The following is a 25,883-nucleotide window of genomic DNA, read 5'->3' as shown; positions in this document are numbered from 1 at the left end:
ATATGAACGCAAAGGGTAAAAAAAACCCCACCTACAATCTGATATATCTTATACATCACTAAGCTTTAGATTATCTTGGTTGTAAAAATCTCCTTCCGCATCTGTCCCTGACACCCGCATTTCAGGCTGGTCGCTCTGGAAACACTCTGTGGAAACGCTCCCCACCCACACTGCTTGGTGCCTCGTCTGAGCTGCTGTGACGTAGATTACCATAGTAACTAATTAGATCACCATAGTAACTAATTAAACTGCCATAGTAACTAATTAGATCATACTTGCCAACCTTGAGACCTCCGATATCGGGAGGTGGGGGGCGGGGGGGGCGTGTTTGGGGCGGGGGGCGTGGTTGGGGCGTGGCTAAGGGCGTGGTTAAGAAGAGAGTATATTTACAGATAGAATTCACCAAATTAAGTATTTCATATATATATATAATATATATATATGTATGAAATACTTGACTTTCAGTGAATTCTAGCTATATATATATATATATATATATATTTTTTTTTTTTAAATTTATTTTATTATACATATAAATAAAATACTTGAATTTCAGTGTTCTGTCACAACATTGCTGTTTACTGCAGACGAACTGCTTTACGGTAGACTAAACGTGACTGCTGTTGTTGTGTGTTGGCACCGCGCTGGGAGGACGTTAATGAAACTGCCTAACAATAAACCCACATAAGAAACCAAGAACTCTCTCTCCTTGTTGTGCACTCTACTCTCTAAAAGCCGTAGATGTTATGACGTCATTGGGCAGGCAAGCTGTTTATATTGTGGGAAAGCGGACGTGAGAACGGCTGTCCCCACTCAGGTCCGCATTGAGCTGGAGGGGGCGTGGCCTCCAGCTCCGGCTGAATACCGGGAGTTTGTCGGAGAAAATCTCTGCCGGGAGGTTGTCGGGAGAGACGCTGAATACCGGGATTCTCCCGCTAAAAACGGGAAGGTTGGCAAGTATGAATTAGATTACTATAGTAACTGGTATATCATGCAAAAGTGCAGATTCCAACCATTGAAATACTTTGTATAGTTCAAGACTTACGGTCATTTGAAAACATCACTGCACAACATAATGACAGCTACACTTTCAACCTTAAAGATCTAAAAAAAATTTGGGAATGTCCGGCGGGCCAGATTGAAAAGCTTAACAGGCCTTAATTTGCCGAGGTCTGTTCTAACAGAGAAATACTTTTACATAGTCATTACAGCATTGCAGTACCTGTAAAAGTACTTGAATACATAGGCTGGTGGTCATTTTTACACGTTCATATCTCCAGACAAAGATAATTTCTAATGTTGCTTTCCATTTCAAACCACTCACCCGGGGATGTTTTTTAACGACTCAACCATCCTTCTCTTCATTGACCTCAGTGTATTTATACGATAATACTAAAATATGTCATTGTGCTGCAACAAAGACGTCTTGGAGGCGTTGGTGTGTTTATACGACATTTAGGGCAGCTTTTACTGACCGTGTGAAGTGGTCCACCAGCGTTCCCACCAGCTCGCCCACTCGGTCCTGGCTGGGCGAGAGCTCGCCGCGTTGCAGGCAAAGCAGGACGTCATGCTGAGTGGAAGTGTGCAGCGCCACCATCTGGTCGTCTCCGCTGGTCACGCTGAGTCCCGTTAGCTGTGGAAACAAACGGTCGTAAGAACAGGATTTATGACGCGCTTCTCGGAAAAAAAACGCTTGAAGAGTTACTTATTATGAACCGTTACTACACTGATTATTTACTGTCAAAGCAGTAGAAGTTGGGATTGAAACATGTTTACTTCCTCCTAGGACCCATTCACCCAAAGCATTGCAATTATTCTTATGCTCACATGCAAGACGGTCGTGCAGTGACACATTAAAAGAGTAGAAATGTACTGGTTTATAAATAGTAGGGACGTACGTGTTAAAGTCCATCAGGTGGGAATTTAACACCAATTAAGGGCACATTTTCAGACGTGCTGGATTGTGCAAATGTAAACATAAAAATACCACATTTTTCAGACTATAAGGCGCACTTAAAATCCTTTAATTTTCTCAAAACTCGACAGTGTAAAAGAAAGGGCATCTCTATCCTCCTTCAAAACCACACTAAAGGAACACCTCCAGGCAACTACAACCCTAAACTAACTCCCTCCCTTCCACATCCTACCTCCCCGGGTTGTAAATAATCAAATGTAGATACTTATTCTTATGCTTTCTGATCTCTCTCTCTATGTCCACTACTTGCTGTAGATATCCTACCAAGTCAGTCCTACACTGTTCAATTTCTCTGATGATGCAATTGTTGATGACTGAAGTGTTGATATCAACCAAACCTAAACCCCCCCCTCCACATCCCACACCCCGGATTGTAAATAATGTAAATAATTCAATGTATATACTCTGATGATTATGTTGTGTGATGACTGTATTATGATGATAGTACAGTGTTTCCCATAAACTGCCAAGATGCTTGTGGCGGTGGGGGCGTGGCCATGGGCGTGGTCACCATGACATCATCGAATAATTTGCATAATTTACTACAATGATATGATATTCTCTAAAAAGGCTCAAAAAATGTATACTTACTAATTAATAACAGTTTTGTTTTAAACGTCCATCCATCCATCCATCCATTTTACAATATAATTACAACACTTTATGTACATATTTATATACAGATTTGAACAATGTTATTCACTGAAATATATTTATTAATTGTGGTTCTTACAAAAAATATATCTTAAAAAATATAAAAGCTAAAATGTCTCAAAACTCTGCCCCTTTAATTAGTGCATACTAAATCATTTAACTTTAGCCTACTACTACAACCATATTATTTACCAGCAACATAAAGTGAAACAGAGGCAGAGGTGTCCTGCCACAGTCAGTAACAAATAAACAGAAAACAGTAGTGGTGGTAGATAGACACAGAGCTTCATCAAACATCTGATCCACTGAACAAAGAGCTCCAAAAATCTTGAACTTTAGACTGCCATCAGTTTTACTCCCTACACTTAACCATGTGTTTCCTACTGCCTGCAGACTTTGCACCCTTTGTTATATGCACATGTTGTGTTTCTAATATAAATACATTTAATAAAGTCAAATACAAATAAGGAAACAAGAGAAGTATCCTACACTTCTCTTTTGTAAAGTAAATCTGAACAGCCGATATGGGCATCTACATCAACTATATGATTTGCCTGAGAAGCTGGAGAGGACCAAAAAACAAAAAAAACAAAAAAAATTGTTTATTTTTGGTGGACGTAATTCTTTCGTGGCGGGCCGCCACAAATAAATGAATGTGTGGAAAACACTGATAGTATATATCTGTATCATGAATCAATTTAAGTGGACCCCGACTTAAACAAGTTGAAAAACTTATTCGGGTGTTACCATTTAGTGGTCAATTGTACGGAATATGTACTGTACTGTGCAATCTACTAATAAAAGTTTCAATCAATCAACCAAGTGCGCCTTATAAACCGGTGCGCCTAATGTACGGAATCATTTTGGTTGCGCTTACCGACCTCGAAGCAATTTTATTTGGTACATGGTGTAATGATAAGTGTGACCAGTAGATGGCAGTCATACATAAGAGATACGTGTAAACTGCAAGATGACGCTAGTAAACACCACCAAAACTTTAAATGTTCCATTGAGAATATAGAACATTACACATGGCGCTCAAAAATCTGTCAAAAGGTTTTTAGTACGACTTCGGTAAGCTATGAAGCCGCACCGCTTGATGGATTGTCGGCGCATTAAACATACAAGTATTATTATGGTGTGTGTATAAGGTAAGACTGTGGAGGTCTTGCTCCTCCGGGTTCTCTGGACCGCCAATGACGGACATGACAGCCGTGTTCATCTTTGTGAACAATGATTTATTTTTCAATACGTTGTGTTTTTCAGCCATGTTAAAGTCTCTCGCTCGTTCTCCACCATCAACCACCACCTCTCCTTCCCGACTGCTGCCTTTAACAGAGCGACAGGTGATCAGACAAACACTCGCAGCTGTGTCATCTACGCACCTGTCACTAATCTCGAAGCCGATCCTGACACACCCCGCTTCGCTGCAGGTCCGCAGGCCACGCCCCCCCCCCACAAAGACATTATCTGGCGTCTTGTTTCGCAATAGTATGCAAAACCAACATTTCTTACCTTGTGGTACCTGCTGATGTGTATTTGGGATCTGCATAAGTCCTGAAAATGTGCGCGCGTCCGCCTTTGTAGTCTGTGGCAACCCCGCAGTCATAAACTTATTTTTCTTTATCGTCTTGTTATGGTTCTTTCATCCTCCGCTTTTGCCATTTCTAATACAAAGTAGTCTAAGGTTCTTATATCTGTCAGACTCGCCATGAAAGCACTAAAACATACCGGTGTAGTGACTTTACATTATTCACCCAAGGAACTTTAGTTATTAGAGAGCTCCGGTCAGACGTTTCCGGTGTTTCCGGATGAGGAGATGCTGCTCCGTTATTGATTGAAGTAAAGTGTGAATGTCATTAAAACAGTTAGCTCCATCTTTTGACACTTCTTCCACTCCCATCCTTGCACGCTACACCGCTACAACAAAGATGACGGGGAGAAGACGCTGTCGAAGGTGAGCCACATAAAAAAGACCGCCCACAAAACGGCGCATCCTGAAGAAACGCTCAGAAAGGTACTTGAAGATGATCTGTAAAACATCATCTATGCAACATTTTGACCAAAGGTACCCAAGATAGTGTTTTAAATTTAGAAAAAAAATCACAATATGACCCCTATAATGCGCCTTATATTCTGGTGCGCCTTTTGTATGAAACTAGACCTAAATAGACCCGCTCATCGGGCAGTGCGCCTTTTAACCCGGTGCACCCTATGGTCCAAAAAATACGCTACACAGTAGTGACAATCTAGGGGAATCCCTGATGTGTGTTTTTTTTTTTTTTTTCCGTCTCTCGCTTTCAAACAGGGTGCAAGAGGGTTCACTCTGTGTATCGCTTGCAGCATCTGAATAGTAGAATGAAATGAACAGTCTGTCTGCCACTATCTTTGTTTACACACACAGGAGCCTCGCTAGTCGCCACTCGCTGGTGAGAAGCACAGCGAGGTAACAACAAATTTGGAGAAAAAAAAGATGATTGCAAAGCCAAAGGAGGATTTATTTCAGCGTCAAACCAAATGAGCAAGATTAGCATATCAACACAGACAGACTACTCAGTATGCTAAGATTTTGGAAAGTGATGGCAACAAGAAAAAGACGAAAAACCATGCGACCCAATTTCTCCTACTTAGAGAAAAACCTGCACTTCCAGATGTTGAATATACAGTGTATTGAAGAAATGTTTTGTTTTATTTTCATGTTTCTTTGCTTGTTTAAGATAATTAAAAGTTACTGACCTTCCAATAACAATGGTGAACAAATAATGAGAAATAAAGGTTTATTGCGTTTCAAAGGTTTCTTTGTATTATTAGTATCACATATTAAAATTACATTAGCGTTTAATTTGGCCTCAAAATAATGCTGATAAAATTGTCTATCTGCAAGAAATGATAGCAACATTTTATATTGGCCTATTTAAAACTAGCAAAAAAAATCATTTTATTGCTTTCTTTGTCTGTTTCTAATGTCACAAACAAGATGGACCCCGGGTTGTGAATCTTTGGGCACCACACGGTTCCATTCGATTCGGTTCTTGGGGGTAACGATTCAATTCAGAATCGATTCTCGATTAAAAATCAACAACTTTTTAAAAAAAACATTGGGTGCCAGTTCTAAGATTAACTCCATTCCTCCATAAAATAGATACCATATTTTCCGAACCATAGGGCGCACCGGATTATAAGGCGCACTGCCTATGAGCGGGTCTATTCTATTATAACAGAAGGCGCACCGGATTATAAGGTGCATTAAAGGGTCATATTGTTATGATTTTTTTCACAATGTAAAAGACTTCCTTGTGGTCTACATAACATGTAATGGTGGTTCTTTGGTCAAAATGTTGCATAGATGATGTTTTACACATCATCTTCAAGCCGCTTTCTGCCGTTTTGTGGGCGGTCTTATTTACGTGGCTCACCTTCGGCAGCGTCTTCTCCCCGTCATCTTTGTTGTAGCGTTGTAGCGTGCAAGGACGGGAGTGGAAGAAGTGTCAAAAGATGGCGCTAACTGTTTTAATGACATTCAGACTTTACTTCAACCAATAACAGAGCAGCATCTCCTCATCCGTGGCTCACTAGTGCAACAACAAGGCCGGAAATGTGTCCCGTGAAAAACCGTCCGACCGAAACTCTCTAATAACTAAAGTTCCTTGGGTGAATAATGTAAACCCACTACACCGGTAGTTTTTAGCGAGTTTACTGACAGATATGAGTAAGAACTTTACACTACTTTATATTAGAAATGGCAACAGCGGAGGATGAATGTCCCATAACAAGAAGATAGAGAAAAAGAAGAAGCTTATCGACTACGGCATCGTCACAAACTACAGTGGCGGATGTGCGCAAATTCTCAGGACTTATGCAGATCCTAAATACAGATCAGCAGGTACCAGAAGGTAAGAAAAGTTGTTTTTGCATAATACTGCGAAACAAAACGCCAGATAATATGTCTTACCTTATACACACACCATAATAATACTCCTATGTTGAAGCACAGTACAATCCATCAAGCGGTGCGGCTTCATAGCTTACCAAAGTCGTATTAAAACATTTTGATTGATTTTTGAGCACCTTGTGTAATGTTCTATATTTTCAATGGGACATATAACATTTTGGTGTTGTTTACTTGAGTCATACTCAGTGTTGGGACTAACGCGTTACTAAGTAACGCGTTACTGTAACGCCGTTAGTTTCGGCGGTAACTAGTAATCTAACGCGTTATTTTTTATATACAGTAACTCAGTTACCGTTACTGCATGATGCGTTACTGCATTATTTTACGTTATTTTTATGTAGTATCGGCTAGAAACAGAAGATCTGAGTGTGTTTTATTGGAGCGCTCCGGTGGAAAATAAGAGGCGTGCTTTCCCCCACCCACAGAAAGCACGCCTCACAGGGGAGACGTTCCTCCAGAGCCGTACTTCGGGGCTAACAACCTTCACTTTACCCGGAAGAGGGTCTTTACAGCTGAGGGTGAATGACGAGACCGGCAGTTTGTTGCAACTTTGTGACTTTATTGGACGCAGCCATCCACCAAGCTAAAACACCTGCACACACTCACTGTCGCCGCTCCCTCACCTCTCTCGCCCACTCACTCACTGACGTCACTCACCTCACATGTTGTCATATCTTAAAGGGCCACACACACACACACACACACACATACGCTACTCTCATAACAACTAACAAGACATCATGGTGAAGCCAGAAGTAGAGTTTTTTAACATGGAGACATTCTCAATACTTTTCTTTTGTCGAGCACAAAGAAAATAACATTTTAGTTAAATGTAAGTTGTGTTTTGGATCAAAGATCCTATCTACTTAAAGGTAAAGTTATAGTGCCATTATGTTGCAGCTATTTAAAATCGTTTTGTCAATTTTTTCTGGCCTGAAATAAATTGGCCCTTTGAAACATATCTTTGTCTTTGTGTGTTGTATGTAGAGCACATTGCTTTCTGAGTTCAGTGATGCAAATGCATGTCAAGTTGATCAACAGATGGTATTATTCTCCAGTGCAATAACAGTACTGAAATGAAGGCTAAAAGGGCATTAATGGGAGCCTTAAAAAAAAGGGGGAAAAAAGAAGTAACTAAATAGTTACTTTTCACAGTAACGCATTACTTTTTGGTGTAAGTAACTGAGTTAGTAACTGAGTTACTTTTGAAATAAAGTAACTAGTAATTGTAACTAGTTACTGGTTTTCAGTAACTAACCCAACACTGGTCATACTGCAGTCTACACGTATCTCTTATGTGTGACTGCCATCTACTGGTCAGACTTATTTCACCATGTACCAAATAAAATAGCTTCAAGGTCGGTAAGCACAACCAGAATGATTCCGTACATTAGGCGCACCGGTTTAAAAGGCGCACTGTCGAGTTTTGAGAAAATTAAAGGATTTTAAGTGTGCCTTATAGTCAGAAAAATATGGTAAACAGCTCTGATAAACTTCTATATTACTTAAAAGAAAACTGGTTTTGTTTAGTAGAATTCTACCCAAACATTTACTAAAGTGGCAGGACAGAACATATTTTTTATTTTTGGTGTGGTGGGAAGTGATTTTTTTTAATCGATTGAGAAGCGTACAAATAGGAATCGCAACACAAATACATTCTAGATTTGTCACTGGTCGGTTTTTCAAAAACGGATGTTCTACAGGTGTGTTCTAAAGGCGCAAAGTCGCTAAGGATAATACCTCTTGCTAGGTCTTCTTCTTCTCTGGCAGACCAGGTGCGCACGCGCATGTCAATTTTAGATCTACAGCATTTGGCCAAAACTGATTTTCATTCAGAGCCGCATTAACTGTTTGAGACGGTTGATTTAAAATGGAACAAAGAAATGGTTGAAGGCTCATCAGGTTTGTAGTCCCGAGTTCTGAGCGTGGAATATTTTTATTGGACAGTTGCTGACAGCATGCGGTGGGTTTGGTGAGCCGGACAGACGGAATGAGATAAAAAAGCTTAAAACACGCCAGAGGTTAAAAAGCATCATTAGGCAGCAGGAGAGTGGCTAAAGATGGCTGCCTATGCCATTAGGCGCTGCTGCGGCTGCTCATACCGAAGGTTAGGAGTCTAATCCAGGTCAGACATAAAGAGAATACGGGCTTGAAGTAAAGTAGACCACTACTACACAAAAGCCAAAAGCAGTGAAGTTGGCACGTTGTGTAAATGGTAAATAAAAACAGAATACAATGACTTGCAAATCCTTTTCAACTTATATTCAATTGAATAGACTGCAAAGACAAGATATTTAACGTTCGAATTGATAAACTTTGTTATTTTTTGCAAATATTAACTCATTTGGTATTTGATGCCTGCAAAATGTTTCAAAAAAGCTGGCACAAGTGGCAAAAAAGACTGAGAAAGTTAAACACTTATTTGGAACATCCCACAGATGAACAGGCTCATTGGGAACAGGTGGGTGCCATGATTGGGTATAAAAGCAGCTTCCATGAAATGCTCAGTCATTCACAAACAAGGATGGGGCGAGGGTCACCACTTTGTCAACAAATGCATAAGCAAATTGTCCAACAGTTTAAGAACAACATTTCTCAACCAGCTATTTCAAGGAATTTAGGGATTTCACCATCTACGGTCTGTAATATCATCTAAAGGTTCAGAGAATCTGGAGAAATCACTGCACATAAGCGATGATATTAAAAGTTAACGTTAAAGTTAACTTTAACTTTTAATATATAATAATATAATATAATAATATATTAATATATAATATAACATTATAATAATATAATAATATATTACGGACCTTCGATCCCTCAGGCGGTACTGCATCAACAAGTGACATCAGTGTGTAAAGGACATCACCACATGGGCTCAGGAAGACTTCATAAAACCACTGTCAGTAGCTACTGTTTGTCGCTACATCTGTAAGGGCAACTCTACTATGCAAAGCTAAAGCCATTTATCAACAACACCCAGAAAATATGTTGAAGAGGTTCATTTAGCCCAGTGGTTCTCAACCTTTTTTCAGTGATGTACCCCCTGTGAACATATTTTTAATTCAAGTACCCCCTAACCAGTGGTTCTCAACCTTTTTTCAGTGATGTACCCCCTGTGAACATTTTTTTAATTCAAGTACCCCCTAATCAGAGCAAAGCATTTTTGGTTGAAAAAAAGAGATAAAGAAATATAATACAGCACTATGTCATCAGTTTCTGATTTATTAAATTGTATAACCGTGCAAAATATTGCTCATTTGTTGTGGTCCTTCTTGAACTATTTGGAAAAAAAGATATAAAAATAACTAAAAACTTGTTGAAAAATAAACAAGTGATTCAATTATAAATAAAGATTTCTACACATTGAAGTAATCATCAACTTAAAGTGCCCTCTTTGGGGATTGTAATAGAGATCCATCTGGATTCATGAACTTAATTCTAAACATTTCTTCACAAAAAAATGAATCTTTAACATCAATATTTATGGAACATGTCCACAAAAAATCTAGCTGTCAACATTGAATATTGCATTTCTTTTCACAGTTCTTTTTGACAGACATTTTAGTGAGGGTCAAACCATCATGGCATGGGAGAAACTCTGGGTTTATGGTAATGAACTACTTGATTGGATTTTCAGTTTATGAACTTACATTCATATTTTGTTGAAGTATTATTCAATAAATATATTTATGAAGATTTTTAAATTGTTGCTATTTTTAGAATATTTAAAAAAAATCTCACGTACCCCTTGGCATACCTTCAAGTACCCCCATTTGAGAACCACTGATTTAGCCTACTAATGTGTATTTATAAATGGTTGATTTATTTATTACTAACTAGCCTATATAAATCAACCATTTATAAATATAAACACCCAGAAAAATCTTGTCTTTGCAGTGTATTCAATTGAATAGAAGTTGAAAAGGATTTGCAAATCATTGTATTCTGTTTTTATTTACCATTTACACAACGTGCCAACTTCACTGCTTTTGGGTTTTGTACGTCATTACATAGAGTGACAGCAATCTAAAAGGGTCAGATCATTGGTTGAAAACACGGTGATGAAGACATTTACGACTAAAGTTCTGATCAATCAAGTGCATACGACTCAGTGATGCCGATGATACTGCCTTTTCCGAGTTAATGAACGTTTACTGCAGTAAATTCTCACACGATTCATAAATCTTCATTTCTGGCCATTGACGTTTTGTGAAGTCAAAGTTGACATTTCAAAACAATATAACGCATTCTCTCTCTGGAAGACATCTTCAAAAGGAAACATGATGACGACCGTCATGCATGCACTTCATACTTACAGTGTCTAAAGAAATCCTCTTCAGAACCTTGAACCGTTTCTTGGGCTCTAATTTGTAGATGCACTTGTCTGTGACCAGCACGCCACGGTCCGTGCTTTTATTGAACCTGTTCACCTAAGACAGAAGAAAAGAGGGGGTTATGTTTCACATTTATGGTGTTTTTTTTTTTTTACTACCGGTACATACATAATCTACACTATGGAAGGTCAAATGGTACAAAATTTAATAAAAAGATAAATGCATAATAACTTGTGTCATTTATTGTAAATTAAATAAAATGCATAAAAGTGTGTCATTTCATGTAAATTACATTTAAATACTTAAATGATTTTATTATTCCATGATTCAACTAATTATTTAATGATTTATTAATTATTTTATGAACCTGTCTGTCATTTAATCTGTCAAACTCACCCATCAAAGTCAGTGGGCGAGTCCTAACACCTGAAGCTAACCGGCACTTTCACTTGTTTAAACCATTAAATCATCAAATGCATTAAATCATGAAATAATTCAATACATAATAAAATACTTAAATCATAAAATAAGTTGTTAAATCATGAAATAAATACATTATCAAACAAACAATTATATCATTAAATAATTAAATAATTTATTGAATCATGAAATAATTTAAATTGTGAAATAATTAAAACAATTATCAAATGTTCAAATTAATCATTATTAATTAAATCATGAAATAATTCAGTACATCCTAAAATACTTAAATCATTAATTAGTTGAATCATCAAATCATGAAATAAATTGTTAAATCATGAACTATATTATCAAACAATTATATAAATAAATAATTAAATCATTAAATAATGTATTAAATCGTTAATTTAAATTGTGAAATAATTAAAACAATTATTAAATAATCAAATTAATCATTCAAACCATTAAATAGTTAAATCATAAATTAAATTACTAAATAATTCAATATGATTTTACATTGAGTTGTTGACACATTTAAAACCACTTTTAAATATTTAATTCCAATTATAATTCATCATTGACACATTTAGGTCATTATTAATTTTTTTAAATTTACTTTCGCTTCATTTGACCCTTTATATCCTACATCTATCCAATCACAATACGGTTACGCAGAGAAATGCAAACAGAAGGGAAAAACAAGTTGTTAAATCACAAATAATTAAATCATGAAATAATTGATTAAATCATGAAATAATTGATTAAATCAAGAAATAATTTAAATTGTGAAATTAAAAACAATAATTAAATAATCAAATTAATCAAATAGTTGATAAATATTTAAATGATTACATACTTCAATATAATTTACATTGAGTTGTTGACACATTTAAAACCACTTTTACATATTTAATTACAATTAAAATTCATTAGACACATTTAAATCATTAGTAAATTATTTTAAAAAATAAATACAATTTTGCCCCCTTGACCCTTTATATTGTACATCTATCAAATCACAATAGGATTACGCCGATAAATGCAAACACAGAAGAAAAAAACAACTGAAACATTCTCCACCAGATTTATGTGGCTGTACTCTCCATTGTCCTTATGAAGAATGTGACCATTAACATCCGCTGGGAGATAACAGCAAGTTCAGCAAAATAATAAGCAAGTTCAGTCCCTTTCAGGGAAAGTCCTGCGTTTTTATATATATATATATATATATATATATATATATATATATATATATATATATATATATATATATATATATATATATATATTCACACAAAGTATATACATAAATATATACATACATATATAATCTGTCTCATTGCAGATTAGACAAACTGCCTTCTCCTTACACTGAACAAAAAAAAGTCATATGTCCACTGATGTTTAAAAACTCTACACTCTGAGTCTATTTTACGTTTGAAAAGGCCTTAATTTGCCCAGGTCTGGTGTAACACATTAAACTGTAGTTTTCCTGCAATATTCTGCCAAAATCCGATGTGGTCTATAAGTGAAAAGGAAGCAGGCAAAGACAGAAGATCCTAGTGGCTACCAAGGCGGCGTTGTCATTATTTCCCACGTTATTTACCATCCTGCAGAAGCCCGAGAAGAGGACTTGACTGTACTCGTCTTTGTTCCTCAGCTCCCTGGAGAAGCGAACGAAGCCAGAACTGGACTCCGGGCAGTCTCGCACCTGCAGGAATCAAAGACATGTATTATTGCCAGAAATCAGCTGATTCTACAGAAGCACATTTCATTCGTTGCAAAAACTCTCTGTGACCTTGTTCGGCTATTTTTAATGACTGTCGTTTGTAATATTTGTAAAGTTACAGAGGACTTAAAGTTAGTATTATTTGCAGATGATTCAACTGTGTTTTGTTCAGGAGAGAACACACTAGCACAAATAAATGAACAAAGTAAAAAAATGGTTTGACAAAAACAGACTCTTTGAATCTAAGTAAAACTAAAATAATGCTCTTTGGTAACAGTAGAAGGAAAAGTCAAACACAAATACAAACAGACAGAGTAGACATTGAAAGGGTAAAAGAACACATTTTTGGGTGTAATAATAAATGATGGAGATGTCCGATAATGGCTTTTTTGACGATATCCGATATTGTCCAACTCTTAATAATCGATTCCGATATCAACCGATACCGATATATACAGTGGTGGAATTAACACATTATTATGCCTTATTTGTAGTGATGCCCCGCCGGATGCATTAAACAATGTAACAAGGTTTTCCAAAATAAATCAACTCAAGTTATGGAAAAAAATGCCAACATGGCACTGCCATATTTATTATTGAAGTCACAAAGTGCATTATTTTTTTTAACATGCCTCAAAACAGCAGCTTGGAATTTGGGACATGCTCTCCCCGAGATAATCCTGTTATCCATGTTTTTTTTTTTACTTTGTAAACACTTTGATTTTGAATTTTTTTTTAAACTCAATCGTATTAGTACTTTGATTTTTTGCTTAATCCATTCCATATTTGAATTCCACATACTGATATGCTAAATGTTTCAAGTGTTGTACGTGCATACAGATCCTTAAAGTTATTTTTTCATATTTTCTCTAAGATTATATTTCTCCTCTTTTGTTGAGAAGAATTGTTGTACAGTCTTGGGCATCAGGTGCATCAGTTTAGCTGTGTGCCAAAGCACCACAAGCAAACAATGCGACTGAGGCAGAGTGATAGCCTTGCTTAAATAGGACCCAAACTTACAATAAGCGCAACTTTTATGAATAAATTGGTATTCAAAACACAATGTTCATTCATAATTTCAACAAACATGAAATACAACTTGGCCAGTTAATAAAACTGAGAGGGTACAGTATTTTATTTTACCAATTGGCAACCTAATAAAAGACTAGGACGCTAAAACTGGGAAACAGCTCATCATAAACGGTTAGTAGAAATAATAAATTGTTTGTTCCCTTGAGATTCATACATGTTTGCTCTAATTCTTTCTTTCCTACTGCACCTCCTGTGCTAGTTCTGTCACACATGCTACAAATCAAGCTCGCTGCATTACGAGCGTTTATAGGTCTTTGTGGAATTAAGTCCGCGTCACGTGATGCCGGCGGCCTGAATGAGACATTGGAGTCACGGGCCGCCATGGGAGGAGTGACTCGGGACTGTGCTGAGGTCATACTCGCGCTGGCTGAAGGCCTCCCTTAAAGCCCGCGGCTACCAAACGACCTCAGATTAGCTCCTCATAGAACAGAGTGTGGGATTCAGAGGATCACTGTATTTTTTTGTGATACTTGTTGGTCATAAAAAACATTCATGAAGTTTGCTTCTTTTATGAATTTATTATGGGTCTACTGAAAATGTGAGCAAATGTGCTGGGTCAAAAGTATACATACAGCAATGTTAATATTTGCTTACATGTCCCTTGGCAAGTTTCACTGCAATAAGGCGCTTTTGGTAGCCATCCACAAGCTTCTGCTTGAATTTTTGACCACTCCTCTTGACAAAATTGGTGCCGTTCAGCTAAATTTGTTGGTTTTCTGACATGGACTTGTTTCTTCAGCATTGTCCACACGTTTAAGGCAGGACTTTGGGAAGGCCAATCTAAAACCTTCATTTTAGCCTGATTTAGCCATTCCTTTACCACTTTTGACGTGTGTTTGGGGTCATTGTCCTGTTGGAACACCCAACTGCGCCCAAGACCCAACCTCTGGGCTGATGATTTTAGGTTGTCCTGAAGAATTTGGAGGTAATCCTCCTTTTTCATTGTCCCATTTACTCTCTGTAAAGCACCAGTTCCATTGGCAGCAAAACAGGCCCAGAGCATAATACTACCACCACCATGCTTGACCGTAGGAATGGTGTTCCTGGAATTAAAGGCCTCACCTTTTCTCCTCCAAACATATTGCTGGGTTTTTGATTGATTGAGACTTTTATTAGTAGGTTGCACAGTGAAGTACATATTCCGTACAATTGACCACTAAATGGTAACACCCGAAAAAGTTTTTCAACTTGTTTAAGTCGGGGTCCACTTAAATTGATTCAGACACAGATATATACTATACCATCATAATACAGTCATCACACAAGATAATCACATTGAATTATTTACATTATTTACAATCAGGGGTGTGTGTGTGTGGGGGGGGGGGGATATGGACAGCAAGTAGTGGACATAGAGAGAGAGAGAGAGAGAGAGAGAGAGAGAGAGAGAGAGAGAGAGAGAGAGAGAGAGAACTTTTATTGCGGTTTTGAAGGAGGATAGGGATGCCCTTTCTTTTATACCTGTTGGGAGCGCATTTCACATTGATGTGGCATAGAAAGAGAATGAGTTAAGACCTTTGTTAGTTCGGAATCTGGGTTTAACGTGGTTAGTGGAGCTCCCCCTGGTGTTGTGGTTATGGCGGTCATTTACGGTCATTGTGGCCAAACAGCTCAATTTTTGTTTCATCTGACCACAGAATTTTGCTCCAGAAGGTCTTATCTTCGTCCATGTGATGTCATATGAAACAAAAATGGAGCTGTTTGGCCACAATACCCAGCAATATGTTTGGAGGAGAAAAAGTGAGGCCTTCAATCCCAGGAACACCATTCCTACCGTCAAGCATGGTGGTGGTAGTATTATGCTTTAGGCCTGTTTTGCTGCCAACGGAAGTGGTGCTTTACAGAGAGTAAATGGGACAATGAAAAAGGAGGATTACCTCCAAATTCTTCAGGACAAGCTAAAATCATCAGCCCGGAGGTTGGATCTTGGGCGCAGTTGGGTGTTCCAACAGGACAATGACGTCAAAAGTGGTAAAGGAATGGCTAAATCAGGCTAGAATGAAGGTTTTAGAATGGCCTTCCCAAAGTCCTGCCTTAAACGTGTGGACAATGCTGAAGAAACAAGTCCATGTCAGAAAACCAACACATTTAGCAGAACTGCACCAATTTTGTCAAGAGGAGTGGTCAAAAATTCAAGCAGAAGCTTGTGGATGGCTACCAAAAGCGCCTTATTGCAGTGAAACTTGCCAAGGGACATGTAAGCAAATATTAACATTGCTGTATGTATACTTTTGACCCAGCACATTTGCTCACATTTTCAGTAGACCCATAATAAATTCATAAAAGAAGCAAACTTCATGAATGTTTTTTGTGACCAACAAGTATGTGCTCCAATCACTCTATCACAGAAAAATAAGAGTTGTAGAAATGATTGGAAACTCAAGACAGCCATGACATTGTGTTCATTACAAGTGTATCCTTTTTTGATTCATTAGTACCGCAATACTATACTAGTACCAGTATACCGTACAACCTTACTTCTTTACCAGGTCACAAACTCCTGATGCAAAGAACAAAATGGCTGCTGAAATGCGTCATTTTTGAGACAGGTTGTGTGATCCTTACATTGGCCAGGTAGTCTCTCTCCCAGGCTCGGATCAAGCCGCAGTCTTTTCTCTCGCCGCCAAGAGCAGTGAGAGCGGCCACTTTGGCACGAATCTCCAGCATGTCAGACGGTGGGATCTTCTTCACCGTCTGCCTCGCCCACCACCTGAAACCAACACAGGTACAAGGGAATCCATACAAGCCTGGAGCATATCGATGTTTTTTCCCCACCGTGGAATCAGACCTGCGATGCAGCGTGACGGTGATGGCGTGAAACCCGGTCAGAGCGGCGGGCGGAGTCGGCCACTCCACGCTCTTCCCGTAGTCGGCCATGTTCCTCACATTGGCGAACCTCTGCTCGACTTCCCAGAAGTGGGCCTTGACCTTGTAGCGTTTAAAGCATCCCATGATGGCGTAAATGGCCCTCATCCGGCGACACCTCATGCGGGCGAGAGCCCCACGCCACACCTGTGTGATTTTTTTTTTTTTTTTTTTTTTTTAAGAGAGAAAGAAGGACCACAGTGAGTGGAAAAACCAAACATGTGCTCCAATTGGACTTCTCCTGCAGACTCATCCAAGTAGGTCATTATATAAGAAGATGGTAATTCCTAATTGACTTTTATGTAACGGCGCTCTGAATGGCATTAATGATCCCCATTAGCGTGAGAGGGGATTGGGATTCAAGCATACATTTCATCTATACATGAGCCACGTTGGATGGCATGCGCCCATTCCTAGTGGATGATTAACAGGACGTCTGGGACATTAAATCATGTCTACGTGGCAAGTAAAAGGACTGGCAGATCAATGCTTCCTCATTAAAACGGGTAGAACTTAGCAAAAAAAATATTTGTGGCGCCTCTGGGGTTGTCGGTATAGTACCGCAATACTAATGAATCATATTCAGTACTATACCGCCTCTAATCATATCTAGTCGATACTACTATGATTACGTCAATATTTTTTGGCATCACATCTTCTTCTCCTTTTTAAAAAAAAATTTATTCTAGGTTTATAAATTCAGAAAATATGTCCCTGGACACATGAGGACTTTGAATATGACCAATGTATGATCCTGTAACTACTTGGTATCGGATTGATACCCAAATTTGTGGTATCATCCAAAACTAATGTAAAGTATCAAACAACAGAAGAATAAGTGATTATTACATTTTAACAGAAGTGTAGATAGAACATGTTAAAACGGAAAATAAGCAGATATTAACAGTAAATGAACACGTGGATTAATAATCCATTTTTACAGTTTGTCCTTAATAATGTGTACAAAATAATAGGTAGATAAATGACACAATATGTTACTGCATACCAGTGGCGTGCCGTCACTAGAGGCAGGGGAGGCACGGCCTCACCTGCCATCATGGAAAGAAAAAAAAAAAGTAAAAAGAAAAAAATAATAATTAAATTGTTATATGTATCCAGTGATTATACTAAAGTTATTTTCCATTTAACTTCACCAGTTTTAGATTATTTTTATTTTTATTTTCACATTTGCCGTTCAAATACTGAGAAGAGACGGTGCGGTGTTGAGCAGCCAGTTGAGGCACGTCACTGATTTGTGCCTCAACATGGATTGTGCGCAATGACTCGGCTAACTGCTGGCCTGCTCTGCAGTGAGACCGTATTGCTATATGAATTATATTATACATTTCCATAGTTTAGTTAGCTGAGGTATATAATGTACAGTGTATTTTGTCAACAACTGTATGTGCGTAACATATTTTTAGTGCTGAGCGATCATAAAACTCTGCTGCGAAGACACACTGTGTGAGGCTCGTCTCATAACCCCGCCTCCTGGTGCCAAGCACCTCCGCCGCAGAATGCACCGCCCGACGGGAGCGCCGCGGCCACACCAACCAAAGCCCACACCCAAACCCTCCACGTGCAAGACCAAATCCACCCAAAAAAAGTCACTTAACAAGAAGCCAGAAAGTGCAAAAACAACAATGCTCGCGCTGCAGGAGCCGCGAACGACCGCAGGGACACAACATTAGGTACACCTGCACTGCAGGTTCATATGTTTGTAAATCTGACTGTGATGATGCAGTCGTGCCTCACCAGACGTTAACCTCACCGCACGCCACTGCTGCATACTTCAGCAGACTAATTAGGAGTCTTTGTTTGTTTACTTACTACTAAAAGACAAGTGGTCTTGTATGTTCACTATTTTATTTAAGGACAAAATTGCAATAATAAACATATGTTTAATGTAGCCTAAGAGTTTTTGTTTAAATAAAGCAGATAAAGCAATTTTTTGTGGTCCCCTTTATTTAGAAAAGTACCGAAAAGTATCTAAATTTGTTTTGGTACCGGTACGAATATATTAGTATGATGTGTAAATGTGAGTGTGAATGTTGTCTGTCTATCTGTGTTGGCCCTACGATGAGGTGGCGACTTGTCCAGGGTGTACCCCGCCTTCCGCCCGATTGTGGCTGAGATAGGCTCCAGCGCCCCCCGCGACCCCAAAGGGAATAAGCGGTAGAAAATGGATGGATGGATGGAGGGACAACACTAGGCACCTCTTTGGTGTCCAATAACATCGTCCCGATACCAATATTTTGGTACCGGTACCAAAATGTATTTTGATACGTTTTGATACTTTTCTAAATAAAGGGGACCACAAAAAATTGCATTATTGGCTTTATTTTAACAAAAACTCTTAGGGTACATTAAACATATGTTTATTATTGCAAGTTTGTCCTTAAATAAAATAGTAAACCTACTAGACAACTTGTCTTTTAGTAGTAAGTAAACAAATAAAGGCTCCTAATTAGTCTGCTGATGTATGCAGTAACATATTGTGTCATTTATCTACCTATTATTTTGTCAACATTATGAGACAAGCTATAAAAATGTATTATTAATCCACTCGTTAATTTACTGTTAATATCTGCTTATTTTCTGTTTCAACATGTCCTATCTACACTTCTGTTAAAATGTAATAATCACTTATTCTTCTGTTGTTTGGGTGCTTTACAGTAGTTTTGGATGCCTTAAAAAATCGGAATGTAATTTTTTTTTTTTTTACTGAATGACACACCCAGAATGTACATGAAAATAAAGAATGTGGGATTTACAATATTAACTATGAAGGATAAAACACTGAATATTGACAACATATGAACGTCACACCCCCTCTCCATCCACATACCGTATATTACCAAATAAACGCCCTTGTGCAAATAACCGCCCATGTCCTAATAGCCGCCCGGGGTCTGACTCCATTTTGTGAATTAACCGCCTCTTCCTAATAACCGCCTATGTCCAAATAGCCGCCCATGGGCTGATATTTGCATAATTTAGATTAAAATACTACTGGGGTTGTTTGCTGCAGTATTATTGTTTTGATGGTTTTATAGAGTACTTGGTACCATAATTTTATTTTTCCTGTATGCTGCTTTATTTAAAACTTGGAGTACTCTAGCCTTTATTTTATTTAAGTGACAGAATTATTGTTCTGTTTTGATGGTGGGTTTTATACTTGAGTACTTGGTACCATCATTTTATTTTTCCCGGTAGGCTGCTTTATTTAAAAAGTTTCTTTATTTTTAGTATTGGTATTCTATTTGACAATTGTTGCATTACTGCCATGTTGAGGCCTTGTTGATCTCTTGTCTTTTGATAGCCTACCTCATGTTGGTCTATTGTTTTTTTGTTTGTATGTTTACAATAGCTTTTACATTTAAAGTTTTTTGTACGAAAAAAAAGTACTGGACAGTAACCATTGTAACCAAATAATGGCCTGGTGCAGGCTGGTGCAAAAATAAATAAAAGCCTTGTGCAAATAACCGCCCATGTCCTAATAGCCGCCCGGGGTCTGACCCCATTTTGTGAAATAAACGCCCGGGCTACTATTTGGTAATATACGGTATTTTACAATTAAGCGAAATGCAACAAAAATGCAACAAACACAGCGAAATATGAACGCGAAGGCTAAAAAAACAACCCACTTACAATCTGAAATATCTGATACATCACTCAGCTTTCAAACTTTGTTGTAAAAATCTCCTTCCGCGTCTGTCCCAGACACCCGCATTTCAGGCTGGCCGCTCTGGAAACACTCTGTGGAAAGTGCTTGGTGCCTCGTCTGAGCTACTGTGACAGATTACCATAGTAACTAATTAGATTACCATAGTAACTAGTATATCATGCAAAAGCGCAGATTCCAAGCATTGAAAAACTTAGTATAGTTCAAGACTTACGGTCATTTGAAAACATCATAATGGCAGCTACACTTTACATCTTAAAGATCTAAATAAATTATATGGGAATGTCCAACGGGCCAGATTGAAAAGCTTATTGGGCCGCATGTGGCCCCCGGGCCTCAATTTGTCTATGCCTGGCATAGTGTTTATTCTATGCAAAGGCGAGCTGGCTGACCTTTTGTAGGAAAAGGACCAGGATGGGGATGAGGGCGGCACGCTCCTGTTCCAAAGTGAAGAGAGACCGCGGCGTTCGCACAAACAGCTTGGTGTGGCCGTACGCCACGTCGTCCTGGAAACTGTGCTGTTTGACGATGGCCTCCACCGCCTCCCGGTCCGAATCCATCAGGTGGTTGGGCCAAGTGTACTCACACGTCATCTTATACCTATAGAACGTTGCATTAAACATCAGCGTGGAGTGAATATGAAGTGAATTGTCATCAGTATCTCTGTTACCGTTGCAAGAAGCGAGCGTAGGGCTGCCTGTAGGCGAATCCCGCCCTGCGGACCATGACGTTCTCCAGCAGGCCCAGGTAGGCCACCTGATGCTTGCAGCGAGCGTCGTCAAACAGCAGAGGAGACTTCCGTTCATTTGGCTTGATGCATCGCACGTAGTACGGCTCCTGAAAGGCAAAGGCTTTGTCTACTTTATCACATCAGGTTAGTATCTAGGAGGTTTTCACTATGCTATCAAAATAAAAGTTGCTGAATTATCTCAAGCTAGTTATGATTATTTTTCAGAAAATAACCGCAATTGCAAGGTTGTGAAATGTGATTATTCAAATGTAATTATGGGCACATAATTTATATACAAAACCCAAAACCAGTTAAGATGACACGTTGTGTAAATTGTAAATAAAAACAGAATACAATGATTTGCAAATCCTTTTCAACCTATATTCAATTGAATAGACTGTAAAGCAGGGGTGTCCAAACTTTTTCCACTGAGGGCCGCACACGGAAAAATTAAAGCATGTGGGGGCCATTTTAAATTTTTCATTTTCAAACCATAACAAAATATATGGACTTTTTATTTATTTTACCTTTAGGAGTCCCGGGAACCATAAAGGGTCTCAGTCATTAAAATGTTAAAAATAAGTCAAATTATTATTTTTTTGTTATTATTTAACGCTTACAGTAAATCTCTATATCAACTTCAAGTTGATATAAAGTAATACAAAATAAAAAATAAAGTTTTATGGCTTTTCTGTCAAAAACAACTTTGTTTTTTTAATAGTAAAACTGAAATATGCAGTATTTAGTAATTAGAGCCCTAAAAGATCAATAATGCAGGACACCATTGATTTTAATTCTTTATATTTTTGAGTAATCACAGTGAAAAGATAAATAAAATACCACTAAATATATTTAGGATCCAAAAGGTCCCCCACTCATAAAGTGATACATTTTTATTAGGTTTTTCTTTGACTTTCAACACTTAAGTTATGAGATCAACTTCAGATTAATCTGTCCATTTTACGCTTGAACTATTATGCACTTTTGTCAAAGAAAACGTTGATGTTTTTATATGGCAACTACACAATATATGCAATATTTACCACATAAAACATTTAAAAGTGAAATATTTGAAGTAATTGGAGCCTTGAAAATAATTAAATATAACATGGATTTTTTGTCTTTTTTTTTTTTTTGGAGCAATGGCAAAAAAAATCAAATAAAGAAAGACAAAAGAAAAAAAAACAGCCTGCATGGCAGCTTTGTGTCAACGTTGCAACTTTTTCTCGTTAGATTTCATCTCATTCCACTTTTTTTAATGTTCTTTTTTATTTTTGCAATAGTATTTCCAGAATGTGTGGTGGGCCGGTAAACAATTAGCTGCGGGCCGCAAATGGCCCCCGGGCCACACTGTAGACACCCCTGCTGTAAAGACATCGACGTCCCATTGGGGTTGTGAGTTTTTCCTTGCCCTTATGTGGGCTCTGTACCGCGGATGTCGTTGTGGCTTGTGCAGACCTTTGAAACACTTGTGATTTAGGGCTATATAAATAAACATTGATTGATTGATTGATTGAAAGACAAGATATTTAACATTCGAACTGAAAAACTTTATTTTTTTGCAAATATTAGCTCATTTGGAATTTGATGCCTGCAACATGTTTCAAAAAAGCTGGCACAAGTGGCAAAAAAGGCTGAGAAAGTTGAGGAATGCTCATCACGCACTTATTTGGAACATCCCACAGGTGAACAGGCTAATTGGGAACAGGTGGGTGCCATGATTGGGTATAAAAGCAGCTTCCATGAAATGCTCAGTCATTCACAAACAAGGACGGGGCGAGGGTCACCACTTTGTCAACAAATGCGTGAGCAAATTGTCCAACAGTTTAAGAACAACATTTCTCAACCAGCTATTGCAAGGAATTTAGGGATTTCACCATCTACGGTCCGTAATATCATCAAAAGATTCAGAGAATCTGGAGAAATCCCTGCACCTAAGTGGCAAATCGATCCCTCAGGCGGTACTGCATCAAAAAGCGACATCAATCTGTAAAGGATATCACCGCATGGGCTCAGGAACACATTAGAAAACCACTGTAAGTAACTATAGTTGCTCACTACATCTGTAAGTGCAAGTTAAAATTACTATGCAAAGCGAAAGCCATTTATCAACAACACCCAGAAACACTGCCGGCTTCGCTGGGCCCGAGCTCATCTAAGATGGACTGAGTGTTCTGTGGTCTGACGAGTCCACATTTCAAATTGTTTTTGGAAACTGTGGACGTCGTATTCTCCGGACCAAAGAAGAGAAGACCCCTCTGGACTGTTATAGGAGCAAAGTTGAAAAGCCAGCATCTGTGATGGTATGGGGGTGTATTAGTGCCCAAGGCATGGGTAACTTACACATCTGTGAAGGCACCATTAATGCTGAAAGGTACATACAGGTTTTGGACCAACATATGCTGCCATCCAAGCAACGTCTTTTTCATGGACGCCCCTGCTTATTTCAGCAAGACAATGACAAGCCACATTCTGCACGTGTTACAACAGCGTGGCGTCGTAGTAAAAGAGTGGGGGAACTAGACTGGCCTGCCTGTAGTCCAGACCTGTCTCCCATTAAAATTGAGGTACTACTTATAATCGCTAATCTTATATGAATTAATTGTATTAACAGAATTCTAATTTCAAAAATCTATTAAATCCTTTTAACTAAACTTTCTATATTCTGTGTATTTGACTGACTTCATATTATTGGTAGTCTCACATGTCAAGTATATTTTACCCATGGCTGGTGAGTCATCTCTAAACCTCAGTGGTGTGTTTGAACGGTGCTTTGCACAGATGAAGTTTGATTGGCCAATTGAGTGATTGCTAACTATGATGGACATGTGCTCAATTAGACGGGCGGAGCAGCTGAGGCTCATCTAGCACTGGGTTTATTAAAAGGCACATTGAAGTGCAGAAGGATGGCTTCACATCAACGGGTCTGTCCAAGGCAGGACACGCTATCTTGTTACAGGACTGAGAAACCAAGCGGGTGCACTGAGCGGAGTGATGTACGACGCTTGTGCGCCATTACAAACTGTTTTAACGCTACTGTGCAGACTGAAGGCATATTTTCATGATAACAATGGATAATCTTTAGACAACATTGATCAAACTGCAAAATAACCGATATTCAAAAATATAGTTTATATAGGTATCAATTGTGCATAGTAGAGTAGACCTTTGTGCTTAAGCATTCTCTGTTTTGGATTGTAAATTATTTTTTAAGGTCATTTGAATATAGAAAGAGGTTTGATGGCGCAATCTGCAGGATTTTCTTCCTCTAAATGTCCTCTTTTGGGGTTTTTTCATGCTGTAAAGGCAAGCGCAGTTATCGCAAAATTTCCACAAGCGATACTTTACAGCAGGGGTAACCAACCTTTTTGAAACTAAGAGCTACTTCTTGGGTACTGATTAATGCGAAGGGCTACCAGTTTGATACACACTTAAATAAATTGCCAGAAATAGCCAATTTGCTCAATTTACCTTTAATTCTATGTTGTTATTAATAATTAATATTTATCTTTGTGGAAACACTGATCATCTTAATGATTTCTCACAATAAATATATATAGAAACAGATAAATATCAATATGCAACACTTTATTTTTATATTTTCTCTAAGTGCACATTTTTTAAATTGAACATTTTCAAATGATGACTTCTAAGACAGTCTTGTGAAATCACAATATCCCATTTTAACTAGCTAGCCACTAAAAATGTTTAACAAATCATGAATTACTTTGCACCATGTTTGTACAAATAATAACTCATGTAAAATACAAAAGTCAACTCTCACTTTGAACTCGACACCAAATATGTTATCTGTTTCTTTGTCAGTTAGTGGGAAGCCTGGCATTGCATAGGTATATGTGTTTAAAAATCCTAAAATCATTTTTAAGGTTGTATTTTTTCTCTAAAATTGTCTTTCTGAAAATTATAAGAAGCAAAGTAAAAAAATTAATGAATTTATTTAAACAAGTGAAGGCCAAGTCTTTAAATTATTTTCTTGGATTTTCAAATTCTATTTGACTCTTGTCTCTCTTAGAATTAAAAATGTAGAGCAAAGCGAGACCAGCTTGCCAGTAAATAAATACAATTTGAAAAATAGAGGCAGCTCACTGGTAAGTGCTGCTATTTGAGCTATTTTTAGAACAGGCCAGCGGGCTACTCATCTGGTCCTTACGGGCTACCTGGTGCCCGCGGGCACCGCGTTGGTGACCCCTGCTTTACAGCAAACAAGTTTACACGCTTTACTACATGCCAGACCAGTCTGGGTCAGTCTGCGTTCTCAGTGAAGGCCTCACATCTGTGGAACTCTTTGCCACTGGAGTTAAAGTCACAGTCCAACATTAAACTTTTCTCCACAAAACTGAAAAAGTGGCTTAATCTAAAGGCTTAGTGGCCACATGCGTGGACAGCACATTTTAGCTCTTATTTCCAAAATTGTGAACACTAC

General features: G+C 38.1%; 1 protein-coding gene across 3 annotated transcripts in view; it reads right to left on the bottom strand.

Annotated features, from left to right (window-relative positions):
- myo1g (myosin IG) overlaps positions 1-25,883 on the bottom strand; it is a 135,948-nt gene that overhangs the window by 55,083 nt on the left and 54,982 nt on the right. For 2 of the 3 annotated variants that reach the window (XM_062029560.1, XM_062029561.1), the window contains 7 exons: positions 21,380-21,546; positions 21,102-21,309; positions 16,948-17,171; positions 16,725-16,869; positions 12,945-13,049; positions 10,901-11,014; positions 1,476-1,633 (listed from right to left, as the gene is read on the bottom strand). In XM_062029560.1, coding sequence (XP_061885544.1) covers positions 1,476-1,633; positions 10,901-11,014; positions 12,945-13,049; positions 16,725-16,869; positions 16,948-17,171; positions 21,102-21,309; positions 21,380-21,546 — 1,121 coding nt within the window. Of the gene's footprint in view, positions 1-1,475; positions 1,634-10,900; positions 11,015-12,944; positions 13,050-16,724; positions 16,870-16,934; positions 17,172-21,101; positions 21,310-21,379; positions 21,547-25,883 lie in introns of those variants that run through there. The other variant, XR_009822148.1, reaches the window with a different exon arrangement.

Source organism: Entelurus aequoreus, linkage group LG20 (assembly GCF_033978785.1).
Source record: "Entelurus aequoreus isolate RoL-2023_Sb linkage group LG20, RoL_Eaeq_v1.1, whole genome shotgun sequence".
In the NCBI taxonomy this organism is placed as follows: domain Eukaryota; kingdom Metazoa; phylum Chordata; class Actinopteri; order Syngnathiformes; family Syngnathidae; genus Entelurus; species Entelurus aequoreus.
The sequence above is the reverse complement of the archived record's forward strand: the minus strand, read 5'-3'. Positions and strand labels throughout refer to the sequence as shown.